Source organism: Theropithecus gelada, chromosome 2, assembly GCF_003255815.1.
Source record: "Theropithecus gelada isolate Dixy chromosome 2, Tgel_1.0, whole genome shotgun sequence".
NCBI lineage: Eukaryota > Metazoa > Chordata > Mammalia > Primates > Cercopithecidae > Theropithecus > Theropithecus gelada.
Window position 1 is genome coordinate 193556495 of NC_037669.1, and position 14334 is coordinate 193570828.

General features: G+C 53.7%; 1 protein-coding gene across 3 annotated transcripts in view; it reads left to right on the forward strand.

The window, feature by feature from the left end:
- Nucleotides 1–14334, forward strand: part of TNK2 (tyrosine kinase non receptor 2) — a 43903-nt gene that overhangs the window by 783 nt on the left and 28786 nt on the right. For 2 of the 3 annotated variants that reach the window (XM_025376916.1, XM_025376917.1), the window contains exon 1: nt 13605–13807. The exons of the other annotated variant lie outside the window; for it this stretch is intronic. In XM_025376916.1, coding sequence (XP_025232701.1) covers nt 13754–13807 — 54 coding nt within the window. In that variant the 5' untranslated portion in view covers nt 13605–13753. Of the gene's footprint in view, nt 1–13604; nt 13808–14334 lie in introns of those variants that run through there. 3 annotated transcript variants of the gene reach the window in all.

Here is a 14334-nt window from a genome sequence, read left to right on the forward strand (position 1 = left end):
GCCCAGTTCTCTTAGCTGGAGTTGGTGTGCTTGGAAGCGAGAAGCTGCAGGTCACTGGCGAGAGGGTAGTCTCCACACTGCCCTCGTTCTCTCGGCCTTTCATCCCTGGGGGGAGGAAGCAGTGCACTTTTCAGCTGCGAGGCAGGACCTCTCCCCCGCAGTACTGTGTATGGTAGTTGGAGTGATGGGGCATCTTCTTAGAGTCTAGGCAGCTCGCGGGACGTCTGGGTGGCTGCCAGGTCTGTGCAGAGGGAAGAGAGGGGTAGCCCCAGGGAGGAGCTACAGGACGGTCACCCCTCCACCTGCCCCTCGGTGGCAGTAGGGTGCATCCATGGTATTTGCTCTGCTTGGTGCAGTCAGCACAGGTTGCCTCAAGTCCTCAAAACACGTCCCACAGAAGGGAAGAGAGCAGCGTGGGATTAACAGAACCTTATCTTGTAACCCTGTTGGTCACGTGAGCTGAGATGTGAGTGTGACAGCTAGTGGCTTGGACACGGCACGAGCCTGACCCGCTCCTGCCACGCCGTCCTGTCACAGCTGATTTACCCTGAGGGCCCAGAGCCAAGGATGATTAGTGGGCAGAAGGTGGGAAAGCAACTCTCTGGGTGGGACTTCATGACCCCAGCGTGAGCAGGGCGGGAGAGGAGGGTGCATCTGCACCAGAGGACTCTGGGCTGCCTCTGTGGCCCCACCGTGGGGAGGTTTGCAGATGGGCCGCCGTGGTATCGTGGGCTCTGCACCTGTCAGGGCAGGAGCTCCCAGCCCAGTCTAGAGGTAGGGCTTGTAGGGGCCAAGGGTGGGGGCTGTATTTGGCTTCTTGTTGACTGCATCATGGCCTGAGTGCCAGACCTACTCATTCCGTGTGGTGCTCCCAGGGCGGCCTGGAGGGCTGCTTGTGGGCCTTACTCTCCTAGAGCTGTTCACCTCTTACCTGGCACTGTCAGGTTCTTGCTTCCCCTGCCCCTGGGTGGGGATGGGTGCAGGGTTGCTGCCTGCCCAGGGCCTTAGCTAGGACCCCTCTCTGCCCCAGCCCGAGGTGTGGCTCTGAGTCAGATGGTCCCAGGCCCCTGTCCCGAACCAGACTGGCTGCTCTCCTATGGGGGCAGAGGGAGTGGTGCTGGAGGTAGCTGCTGGAGGAGCCGGTTAGCCTACTCCTCATACTCAAACTCGCCTGTCAGCTTCATCCCATGCCTGTCGCGCTGCGGCCCGAACACTCATGCACCGGAAGTTCAGCTGCTGTGCCCACGGTGCCCGACGCTTCTGGAATGGCCAGAGTGGCTCTCAGTGTCTGGCTTCAGTGGAGGGAACTGTCTGTTTTAAACGCGTACACACAACACACATCTTCACCTGCTTATTTCAGGTCGACGTTTTTGAACTTGTGGTAGATGAATGGGAGAAAGGCCTTGGCATCACACAGATTGCTTTTGATCTGGTTATATCGCTTACAAGCTGTGCGACTTCCTTGGGCAGCATAGTGTCTTTAGGTTTCAGTTTCCTGGTGTGTGCGGTGGGCCAGGGCTTCCCCTGCAGTGTCCTGAGTGAAGAAACCTCAGGCCCTTTGGAGCCTGGTGCCCACCTCCCAGGAGCCCTGCAGACGTTGGGGAGGAAGGGTCAGACTCTTCCCTCTGGCCCCTGAGCCCGAGATTAGCCCCCACCTTGTGCTTTGTCTAGAAGATGCAGTGTTTCTTTTTGTTTGTTTTAAGTAACAGCTTTATTGAGATATAATGACATATGGTAAACTGAGCATATTTAAAACATACAATTTAATAAGTTGTAGCCTATGTATACACCCGTGAAAGCACCCCCACCGTCAAGATAGTGAACATCCCCCTTATTCCCCAGTCCCCAAAAGTTTGCTTGTGGAATCCCTCCATCCCCCCTCTGCTGCTATCTCCTACCCCAGGTAAGAGGCTGGTCTACTTTCTGTCACTGTATCTGAGTTTGCAGCATTTACTGTAAACGGAATCCCGTCTTTCATTCAACAGAAGTGTTTTGCAGTTGGTTCACATGGTTGCACATATCAACAGTTCATTGCACACGTGTGCCAGTCTGTTTACCCGTTGACCTGTTGATGGGTTTTCAGAGAAAGCTGCTCTGAACTCTTTTGTTAGTCTTTGTATGGATGTATGCTTTTATTTATCTTAGGTAAATCCCTAGGACTGGAATGGCTGGGTCATGTGGTAGGTATACATTTAACCTTTAAGAAACTGCCAGACTGTTTTCCAAAGTGGTTGTACATTTTATATACTCACCCACTGTGTCTGAGAGTTCTGGTTTGTCCACATCTTTGATATGCCCACACCGTCATATGGTCAGTGTCTAATTTCAGACGTTCTCATGTCTGGTGGTATCTCATTATGATTTTCTTTTTTTTTTTTTTTTTTTTTTGAGACGGAGTCTCGCTCTGTCGCCCAGGCTGGAGTGCAGTGGCCAGAGATCTCAGCTCACTACAAGCTCCGCCTCCCGGGTTTACGCCATTCTCCTGCCTCAGCCTCCCGAGTAGCTGAGACTACAGGCGCCCGCCACCTCGCCCGGCTGGTTTTTTTTGTACTTTTTAGTAGAGACGGAGTTTCACCAGGTTAGCCAGGATGGTCTCGATCTCCTGACCTCGTGATCCGCCCGTCTCGGCCTCCCAAAGTGCTGGGATTACAGGCTTGAGCCACCGCGCCCGGCCTCATTATGATTTTCATTTGTGTTTCCTAATGACTCATGTTGTTAAGCATCTTCTGATGTGCTCATTTGCCATATGTATGTCTTTGGTGATGTGTCTGTTCAGATTGTTTGCCCGTTTTTAATTGTGTGGGTTTTTTCATGTTGAGTTCTGAAGAGTTCTTGATATATTCTGGATATAAGCCTTTTATCAGGTATGTGATTTGCAAATCTTTTCTTCCAGCTTGTGGCTTGTATTTTGATTCTCTTAACAATGTCTTCTAAAAATATTATCATGATCAGTGATGCAAAATGGTGTGTTTTGAAAGAGAAGTTTTAAATTTTGATTAATTTACTAATTTATTACTTTGTGGATTGCATTTTTGGTGTCATGTCCAAGAAATCTTTGTCTGACCCAGAGTCACAACAGTTTTCCCCTGTGTTTTCTTACAGCCATTTTATAGTTTCGGGTTTTACAGTGAAATCTAGGATTCATTTGGGGCTAATTTTTGTATGTGGTACAAGGTGTGAATTAATGTCCAGTTTTTTGCATGTAGAGATCTAACTGATCTAGTAGCACCATTTGTTAAGAAGATGTGTCTCTCCACTGAATTGCCTTTGAATCTTTGTCAAAAATCAATTGTTGGCCGGGCGCGGTGGCTCAGGCCTGTAATCCCAGTGCTTTGGGAGGCCGAGGCGGGCGGATCACGAGGTCAGGAGTTCAAGGCCAATCTGGTGAACATAGTGGAACCCCATCTCTACTAAAAAATACAAAAAATTAGCCTGGCGTGGTGGCGGGCACCTGTAATCAATCCCAGCTCTTTGGGAGGCTGAGGCGGGAGAATTGCTTGAACCCGGGAGGCGGAAGTTACAGTGAGCTGAGATCGCGCCACTGCACTCCAGCCTGGGCAACAGTGTGAGACTCCGTCTCAAAAAGAAAAATAAAAAAATCAATTGTTTATGTGAGTCTAATTCTGGATTCTGTTTTGTTCCATTGATCAATTGTCTGTCTTTATCCCAGTATTGCACTGTCTTGATTACTGTGGGTTTATAAACAATAGTAAGTCTTGAAATCAGGGTAAGATCTCAAACTTGGTTTTGTCTTTTCAGAATTGCTTTAGCTATTCTGAGTTCTTTGTACTTCCATATACATTTTAGAATTAGTTTGTCAATTTCTACAAAAAAGCCTGCTGGAATTTTGATTGGGATTATGATCAGTTTGGGAAGAACTGATAGGTTAGCAGTATGGAGCCTTCTGACCGGTGAACAGTGTATATCTCTGTATTTATCTAGGTTTTCTTTACTGTCTCTCAGCAGTGCTTTGTAGTTTTTGGTATATCAGTCTTTTCCATCTTTTATTGAACATATCCTTAAATAGTACCTATTTTTATACTATTGTCAATGATACTGGTTTTTCTTTTTTTTCTTTTTTTTTTTTTTTTTGAGACGGAGTCTCGCTCTGTCGCCCGGGCTGGAGTGCAGTGGCCGGATCTCAGCTCACTGCAAGCTCCGCCTCCCGGGTTTACGCCATTCTCCTGCCTCAGCCTCCCGAGTAGCTGGGATCACAGGCGCCCGCCACCTCGCCCAGCTAGTTTTTTGTATATTTTAGTAGAGACGGGGTTTCACCGCGTTAGCCAGGATGGTCTCGATCTCCTGACCTCGTGATCCGCCCGTCTCGGCCTCCCAAAGTGCTGGGATTACAGGCTTGAGCCACCGCGCCCGGCCGATACTGGTTTTTCTTGGTAGTATTTTTTTTTATTTTTAAAAACTCTTAGTTTTGGTAAAGTATACATACTACCATTTTAACCATCTGAAATGGCGGTAAATACATCGTACTGTTGCACAGCCGTCCCCAGCCTCCATCTCTAGGACTTTTTTCATCTTGTGAAACTGAAACTGTACCTATTAAATGGTAACTTCCCATTCCCTTTTCTCTCAGCCCCTGAGAACCACCGTTCTGCCTTCTGGCTCTGAGAATTTGGCTCCTCTAGGTGCCTCATAGAAGGAGAATTTTACAGTGTTTGTTCTTTTGTGACTGGCTTATTTCACTTCGGCGTAGCCTATTCAAGATTCATTTATATGGCAGCATATGTCAGAATTTTCTTCTTTTTAAAGACTAAATCATATTCTGTTGTATGAATATACCCCTTTTTGTTTATCCATTCACTTGGATTGCTTTCACTGTTTTTTTTTTTTTTAAAACAGGGTCTCACTCTGTCTCCCAGGCCCGAGAGCAGTAGTGTGATCATGGCTAACTGCAGCCTCAACTTCCTGGACTCAGGTGATCCTCCCACCTCAGCCTCCTGGGTAGCTGGGACTACGGTGTGTACCACCATGCCTGGCTAATTTTTTTTTTTTTTTTTTCTGGGGGGGAATTTTCTGTAGAGATGGGATTTTGCCATGTTGCCCAGGCTGGTCTCCAACTCCTGGCCCAAGCGGCTTTCACCTTTTGGCTCTTGTCAGTAATGCTATTATAAGATGGTACCGTTGTTTAAACTTCACTTTCCAGTTGTTTGTTGCTAGTATATGTAAATACCATTGATTTTTGTATTTTGAGCTTGAATCCTGCTGTCTTGCTAAATTGACTTGTTAGTTCTAGTAAGCTTTTTTGTAACTTCCGTTGGAGTTTCTACATAGAGCACCATGTCATCTGCTAATGAACAGTTTTACTTCTTCCTTTCTGATCTTTATGCCTGTTATTTCTTTTTCTTACCTAATGGCACTGGCTGGATCCTCTGGTGTAATGTTGTTGTTGTTGTTTTGAGATGGAGTTTTGTGCTTGTTGCCCAGGCTGGAGTGCAGTGGCACGATCTCAGCTCATTGCAACCTACGCCTCCTGGGTTCAAGCGATTCTCCTGCCTCAGACTCCTGAGTAGCTGGGATTACAGGCGCCCGCCATCACACCCGGCTAATTTTTGTATCTTTGGTAGAGATGGGGTTTCACCATGTTGGCCAGGCTGGTCTCGAACTCCTGACCTCAGGTGACCTGCCCGCTTCCGCCTCCCAAAGTGCTGGGATTATGGGGGTGGGCCACCAAGCCCAGCCTCATCTAGTATAATGTTGAATAGCAGAATATATACCTTGTTTCTGATCTTCTAGGGAATGCATTTAGTCTCTCGCCATTAAGAGTGGTGCTAGCTGGCCAGGCGCGGCGGCTCACGCCTGTAATCCCAATACTTTCAGAGGCTGAGGTGTGCAGATCATGAGGTCAAGAGATCGAGACCATCCTGGCTAACATGGTGAAACCCCGTTTCCACTAAAAATACAAAAAATTAGCCGGGCGTGGTCGTGGGTGCCTGTAGTCCCAGCTACTCGGGAGGCTGAGGCAGGAGAATTCCTTGAACCTGGGAGGCGGAGGTTGTAGTGAGCCGAGATTGCGCCACTGCATTCTGACTCTGTCTCAAAAAAAAAAAAAAGTGATGTTAGCTGGCCAGGCGCGGTGGCTCACGCCTATAATCCCAGCACTTTGGGAGGCCAAGGTGGGCAGATCACCTGAGGTCACGAGTTCAAGACAAGCCTGGGCAACGTGGTGAAACCCTGTCTCTATGCAAAATACAAAAATTAGCTGGGTCCGTGGTGGTGCATGCCTGTAATCCCAGCTACTTGGGAGGCCAAGGCAGAAGAATCGCTTGAACTCAGGAGGTGGAGGTTGCAGTGAGCCTAGATTGTACCATTGTACTCCACTCTGGGTGACAGAGCGAAACTGTCTCACAAAACAAAACAAAACAAGTGGTATTAGCTATAGATTTTTTATATCTGATCTTTACCAGGTTGCAAAAGCTCCCTTTAATTCCTACTTTGCCGAGAGGTGCTTTTTTTTTTTTTTGAGATAGAATCTGGCTGTCGCCCAGGCTGGAGTGCAGTGGCGCAGTCTCTGCTTGCTGCAACTTCTGCCTCCCGGGTTCAAGCAATTCTCCTGCCTCAGCCTCCCGAGTAGCTGGGATTACAGGCACCTGCCACCACGCCCAGCTAACTTTTGTATTTTTAGTGGAGATGGGGTTTCACCATGTTGGCCAGGCTGGTCATGAACTCCTGACCTCAAGTGATTCGCCCACCTCAGCCTCCCACAGTGCTGGGATTACAGGCTTGAGCCATCGTGCCTGGTCCTTACTAACTCCTTATTAACTCTTAAATAGCTTTTCAGTAATCCCCTGTATTTTAGCATTGCCCTTCTGACACTCACCGCTTCTTCCAGAGGCTTCTGGGGCTGCCTGTTCCTGGGCTTTTGAGGATTCAGTGGGATCAGTTAAGTGTCTCTCACACTGGGATTTGTGATTTTCTTGGTCAGCTCTCAACTGCCACTAGCCTGTCTGCTTTCCAGCTTCCCAAGTTTTGTGGTGGTTTTTCCCTCTACCATTCTCCCCGCTCCCTAGGGGCCGGTGACGTTCAAAACATTCTTTTTTAATTGTAGGTCTGGTGAGGTTTCAGGAAGGACTGACACTGTGTAGAATCTACTGTTTTTTCCCTGGAACCCTGTCCCTTCTTTAGCCTTCCTCCCAGAATCCATGCATTCACTCAGCGTTAGCGAATGACGTGGTATCTACTCAGCGAGTCTGATGTGGGTTATAAGACGTCTGCCGTGACCTCTGTGGGCCCACATCCTTGGACCAAGCAGTACAGTCCTGAATGGGCTGAATTCTAGCTTTACCTTTTACTCTCTGGGTGCTCCTGGCCGCCTCTCCAGAGCTTGTTCCCGCCTTCGTAAAATGGGGATGATCTGGGGTTGTAAGGCGGGTTTTCCGTCAGCCAGTGAAGAATCTGTCTTAGTGGAGCTGGTGCAGGGTGTCTTCCTGAGGACCCAGGCTCTGACTTCTGCTCCCTCATATTCCCCCAGAAACTGGCATCAGGTGGGCATGTGGGGTGCATGGCGGTGTCTAAGGAAGGCTCGAGGGGAGAGGTTTTCCCTGGTCCCTCTCCTCAGCGGCTGTACCTCCTGGGAGCCGCAGCTGGAGGTAACAACGCTGGACTCTTGTTTCTCTCTGTCTCCTGTATACTGTGTCTGCCAGTGAGGCAGGGCCTCTTCTCTGGTCCCCTGACCTTGGCAGGGCTCTTCCCCGACCCCATGGCCAGAAGAGAGTCACATTCCCCTAACATTTGCCCTCCCCCGGCTGCTGAGCCTCCATTCCCGATGACAGCTTCCTAGTGCCTTGGACCAGGCAAGCCCCTTTCCCTTTGAGGGTCCCAGGCTCTTCAAGGGTCAAATGGTGAGCAGGATCCAGTGGGATTTAAGGTGTAGGATGTGAAGCCCCAGACATTTCTCTCGCTCCCAGGCTTTCCTGGGCCCTCCGGCCTGCCCTAGATGACATGTTCCGGCTCCTGGGTCTTGGTGTAGACGTGGTCCTGAGGGGGTGAGCAGTGCATCTTGTAGCCTGAATGTTCAGTTCCCAGCTCTGGCATCCACTCTCCACTCCTTCTTTCCACACTTCACCTCCGGGGCCAACAATAGGCCCCTTCAGCTCTGGGCTCTTGCTTAGGGCTTGGGGGTGGGGTGAGGCCTGAGCTGGCAGCAGGCAGGATGACTAGCAGGGCAGCCTCTGCCCAGCCCTGGAAGAGATCTCTCTGGGAGTGGCTAGCTGCTGGTAGCTAGACTGCATCCTTCCCTCTGGGCCTTTGTGCCATGACGGTGCATGGGCAGGACAAACAACGAGAGGCAGCTCTCTGCAGCACTCAGTGTCCCAGCCTTGGCACCTGGGCATGCGTGGCGTGCATGGGAGTGAGACCCAGACAGCTGCAGCGATGTGTCCTCCGCCGCACACTGCTGCTGCTGTCTGTGTTGGGGAGTGACGGTGCAGGAGCACGTTAGGGCCCTCAGTGTACTGTCTCTCTGTATGTCGGCGTTGACACTCCGGTCTGCAGCTGGCGGGGCGTGAAACAGTTTCACTTTTAAGACCTGGGACAGATGGGTGATCTTGTCTCCACATGTCAGTCCCACCAAGTCCGGCAGCCTCAGGTTCAGTGTGGACTGGGTCACATTGTTTAGTCAGATCCTCTCCCCTCCTCTCTCAAGTGACACTCCCTTTTGCACTGGAGTTGGAGGGGACGAGGCATAGCAGGGCCCTGTCTGGTGTGCTGCCTCTGCTTCGGCGCTCTGCCCTCCCACCCTGTCACTTGCCTGTTCCCCTCCTCTCTCTCGGTGAGCTGGGATCCTGACAGACCCAGGCCCCCTTCCCATCACCCTGTGTGGCAGCCTGCGCCCCGGCACCCGCTCCGCAGTCCGGTGAGAAGGCACCTTCCTTAAGACCAGTGTCAGGCCCTCCCTCTGCCTGAGGGGCTGCCTGAGTTGTCTCTGGTTCTGAGATGGCTTTGGGAGACTGAGTCGCTGGGTGCGTCTGGGGTCGCAGTGGCTGTGACGGCATTGACAGCCCCTCTTCCCAGGAAGGTGCTGGCTTCTCTGGATTAGAAATCATGGGGGGAGGCAAAGCCAGGGCTGGGAGAGGGCAGCCAGGCTTGTTGCTGGCACCACTGGAAAGCAGCCTGGCAGCAGCTCATGGGGAAGCAGCGGCCCCCTTTCTCCGGTGTTCTCACACAGACACACCCAGGGCTCCTGCCAGGTTCTCCCTTCAGGGCGACAGATGTGGAAAGATGGTTCCCTTACGATGTACAAACCACAGCAGAGGTATACAAAGGGCTTCTTCAGCACAATTGTGTGCTGATACAAAGAGTTATGGGAATAGTGACCCTTTAAGGATAGGAACATGATGGATAATTTAAACTTTTTAAAATTCTTGGCCAGGCATGGTGGCTCACGCGTATAATCTCAGCACTGTGGGAGGCCGAGGTGGGTGGATCATGAGGTCAGTTGATCGAGACCATCCTGGCCAACATGATGAAACCCTGTCTCTACTAAAAACACAAAAATTAGCTGGGCGTGGTGGTGTGTGCCTGTAATCCCAGCTACTCGGGAGGCTGAGGCAGGAGAATCACTTGAACCCAGGAGGTGGAGGTTGCAGTGAGCCGAGATCGTGCCCCTGCACTCAGCCTGGGCAACAGAGCAAGAGTCTTTCTCAAAAAAAAAGAAAAAAAATCCTTGTGCCTATTTTTCACATATATTATGGTGTAGTTTTACTACTCATGTTTCAAGCATCCCTCCAACAAAACAGCAGAGATAACCATTTGGGGCTACAAAATGGGAATTTACAGAGGAGATGGCATTGGCTTGGGTCTCGAGGAGTTTGTGGGAGTTTGTCATGTAGACAAAGAATAGAAGTGTCACAGACAAAAAATAGCTCAGACATTAAAATTGTTTTTGTTATTTATTTATTTATTGAGATGGAGTCTCTCTGTCGCCCAGACTGGAATGCAGTGGCACAATCTTGGCTCACTGCAGCCTCCGCCTCCTGGGTTCAAGCGATTCTCCTGCCTCAGCCTCCCGAGTAGCTGGGATTACAGGTGTACGCCACCATGGTCAGCTAATTTTTATATTTTTTGGTAGAGACAGGGTTTCACCATGTTGGTCAGGCTGGTCTCGAACTCCTGACCTCAGGTGATCCGCCGGCCTCGGCCTCCCAAAGTGCTGGGATTCCAGGCGTGAGCCACCGGGCCCAGCCGGAGACATTGAAATCAAAGGGCATCCGGACATGGTTCCTGGTGCCTGTCATCCCAGATACTCAGGAGGCTGAGGTGGGAGGGTCACTTGAGCCAAGGAGTTCAAAGTTAAAATGAGCCGTGGTCACACCACTGCACTCCAGCCTGGGCAACAACAGAGCAAGACCCAGTCTCTTAAAAACAAAAAACAGGAAGAACCCCAGAGTATGTCTAGGGAAGGGCAAACACTTGGCTTGGCTGGGACATAGAGACATTTGAAGGGAATGCTGAGAGAGAGAGGTGGGGAAATTGGCGAGGAGTGGAGCCCAGAGGGCCTGTGTGCCAGCAGGGGACTGGGCTCTTGAGGACTTAGCGAAGGGCCTGCGTGCCAGCCGGGGAAGGACGGCAGGTCTGTGCTCAGACCACAGTAACAGTAGGCAGCCAGGTGCTGTGCTGGGGGTGCTACTCATTATGTCCTTGACTCTTCATGACAGTTGTATGAAGGAGATTCCGTTTATGCCCACTTTACAGATGCGGAAACTGGAAACTGAGGCTTACAGGTTATTTGCTCAAAAGTTGCCCAACTAGAACAGGATGGAGTCAGGGTTTCAGCCCCCGTCTGCCTGACTCCTGATCTCATTGTTACTGTTGGGAGGAATTCTGAGGCAACCTGACTGGTGTGCCTGGTGGAGAAGGTAGCGGAAGGAGGAGGAGTCTTGGTTGGGGGTCCGTGGTGGGGTGTGCTTTCTACCTTGGGTGGCTGCTGTTGGCTTGTGATGTTTTCAGCAGGATACAGGAGCGTATCAGCAGAGTTGAAGGGGTGATGCTGAGCCCAGTTTGGATATGCAGTGTGTGGTACCTGTGCAGCCTCCTGGCGGAGCTGTCCTGTAAGTGTCTGGAAATGTGGGTCTGGAGCCACAGGAATTCAGGAATGGAGGCAGCACATGGTGGTAACAGGAGCCCCTGGAGGCGGACGTGACCCCAGGAAGCAGAGCATCAGTGGAGAATATAAGGAAACATGAGTTCAAAAGTCTTAGGAAATCCCAGCAGTTAAGAAGCAGGGGGTGGGGCGGGAAGGCGCAGTGGCTCGTGCCTGTAATCCCAGCACTTTGAGAGACCAAGGCTGGCAGAATGCTTGAGCCCAGGAGTTTGAGACCAACCTGGGCAACATGATGAAACCTCATCTCTACAAAAACTACAGAAATTAGCTGGGTGTCATAGTGCACGCCTGTAATCCCAGCTACTCAGGAGATGGAGGGCAGGAGGATTGCTTGAGCCTGGGAGGCAGAGGTTGCAGTGAACCAAGATGACACCACTGCACTCCAGTCTGGGGGCAGAGTGAGACCCCATCTCAAACAACCAACCAAAAAACACGTGGGGGAGAAGAGGCTGCAGGGCCGGACCATGGGCCCAGCACCGCCAGCAGACACAGCCTTGCCTGCCCTCAGGACCTCAGCTGCCAGGCTCCCCGGGGAGGGAGTGGGCCCCCGTGTTCTGGAGATGGAGAGAGTATGGACAGTCACGGTGTGTGTCTGAATCACTCCCTTTTCTTCCCTGGGCCCTGGCCAGCCTCCTCCCCAGACCAGTGTGATGTCAGGCCCAGCTGACCTGAAGGTGCGGGGTTGCCTGGTGCAGCTCCCTCTGGGATGAGGTTCCGAGGGCACCCAGCCTGGCCTTGGGCCAGAAGCTTGGGCTCTGCGCACAGAGGGGTGAGTTAAGGCTGACTAAACTTGGTGGGGCTGACATGTGGAAGCAAGATAATCCTCTGGCCACGGAGGAGCTGTAAGCCCCCTCTCCTCTTCAGCGTTCTTTTTCCTTCAGGGCCTGGAGAAGAGGGAGGTGGAGGTGGGAGAGGGCCAGCTGGGAGGTACGGTTGGCCTATATTCCTGAGAATACGGTAGATTGTTTTGGAAAAATCCTCTTGGCCGGAAATTGCCTGTCATGTCTGCGCCGTGGTGTGGATTTGTCACTTCGCATGCAGTTGGGGAGGCTGGAGAGGGGAATGGACAGCGGAACTGGGCTGGGTTCCAGCCTCTTGTTTCCTTTAGCTCTGCAGAGTGGAGATGTAAAGGGACAAGTGAAGAGCAGGGGGGTGTACACAGCGGGCGGTGGGGGGGCGGGGGAGGGATTCTCGACATCCTAGAAGTAGTCTGGATCCTGTGGATGTCTTACAATAGGATGGTACTAGGACGCAAGAGATGTCAGGGGGAGGTGAGGCAGGGAGAAAGCGGGAAAGGGCAGTGGTTTGGATCAGATCCTTTATCCAGCCAGGGCAAGAAGGGAGGGGCCTGGTATTTTCTGCCTTGCCTTCTACAACCTCCCGGCTTTGGGGTCTTGCTGCTACTTCCAAGACTAGTGTGTGCCTGTAGCTGCAGCAAGATGCCGAGGAGCTTCTGTACAGCATAGAACCAGGCGTCCGGGGCCTCGCCGGCAGAGTCATCCACCTACCCTGCTGTGCTCGGGCTGGGGAAGGGACTGTGTGAGGAGACGGGGCCCTGGGGGAGCCTCACCTAGTGCCCTCCCAGGGTCTGGCCCAGCCTTGACGCTGCGTGGGGAGGAGAGGTCGCAGCATCTGTCTGTCCTCTGCCCCAACCCAGGGAGGTGCCCTGAGCTCAGCGCTAAATACCCGGTACTGACGAGTCAGTGGCTGCTTCAGATGCCACCGGAATGAGAAGTGATGCCTTGGGCCCCAGGGGAGAGGAAGAGCTTCTGCCCTGGGACTTCCTGTGCCGGCGATGGCCTCGCGCCAGGGCTGGGCGCGGCACCCCCGCGTGGGCCCGTGTTGGGGCGGCTTTTCAGCGGGAGTCCGGGCCCTCGTGTCACTGCTCTGAAGTCAGGGAGGCAGCGCGGTCCTCGGCCGGCCCAGCGCACAGCGCTGCGGGAGGGGCGCGTGGCGGGAGGGGCGCGTGGCGGGAGGGGCGCGTGGCGGGAGGGGCGCGCGCCGGCTCGGCCGCGGGGGGCGGGGCGTGGCCTGCGCGGAGGCGGTGCCGGGAGGCGCGGAGCGGGCGGAGCGCAGGGCCGAGCCGCGGGGCAGGTGGGCGCCGGGCAGGCTGGGGGCGGGTGGGCTGCAGGCCCCGGCATGTCTAGGGGGAGGGTCTCAGGTGGAGTCGGACGGAGGCCTCTGCCGTGGGCTTCTGAGATGGCCCCTTGTGAATACCGGGGCCTCGTGAATCCCCAAGGCCGCAGTCGGTGGCTCCGGGGCCCTGGAGGCGGCCGAGGGCGGAGTGGAGCCGGTTCCGCGGCCGGGAAGGCAGAGCCCCAGCTCGGTGGGGTCAGCCCGGGGCTGGCACAGCTGGTCCACGCAGAGGGCGGGGCAGCGCCGCGGAGAGGAGGGACAGAGCTGGGACGGGCTGCGGCAGGAGGGGCGACCACCCGGTGGCGGATGAGGCGGTGGGGGGCGGGGGCCACAGGCTGGAGCCTCCCCCGGGCTGAGACGCAGCAGCGGCCCTGCGCTCCTTCTGGAGGATGCTCGAAGCCCGGCCCCCCAGGACGCAGGGCAGTGACGCTGCGGGGCCGCTGCGGGGCGGGGGCTGCGGGCACCGCTGCTCTCCCTGACCGCAGCCACCGGGGTTTGGGCTCCATGGGGGAGAGAGCTGCTTACCAGCGCCTGGCTGGGGGCGAGGAGGGACCGCAGGTAATGGGAAGGCCAGAGGGCAGCCAGATACCTGGGCGCAGACCCCTCGGTCTGCTGTGAGCCGGGCCCAGCCCTGCCCTCTGCGGCAGCCTCAGGAGTGGGGGTGTCCGCTCCCGGGCCAGGGGACACAGGGCGGAGTGTTTGTGCGGGTGTGGCGGGGGCGACAGTGATGCTGGCATCTGTCTCCGTGTGCATGGGTCCCCTGGGACCCAAAAAGCTGCCCGTTGGGCTTTCTTCTATGCCCCAAGGGAGTCCGGGAAGCACTGCTAGGATTGGGGTTCAGTCCTTTAGGAGAACGGAGTCTGTGTGTCCTGGACATTCCCATTTACCAGCCTTTTGAATATGAATATCAAGCCAGATGTGCTTGTTTGCTTCCGAAAACACGGTCACTGTATTGATGGACGAGGCAGCTTCCCTTCCCCTTGGAGAGAAGGCACTTCCTCCCGCGGCCGGCGGAGGGCAGCAGCTGGCAGGAGAAAGGGGGACTCGGCAGGAGCGTTGGGGCTTCAGGTCGGGCATTTTCCTGG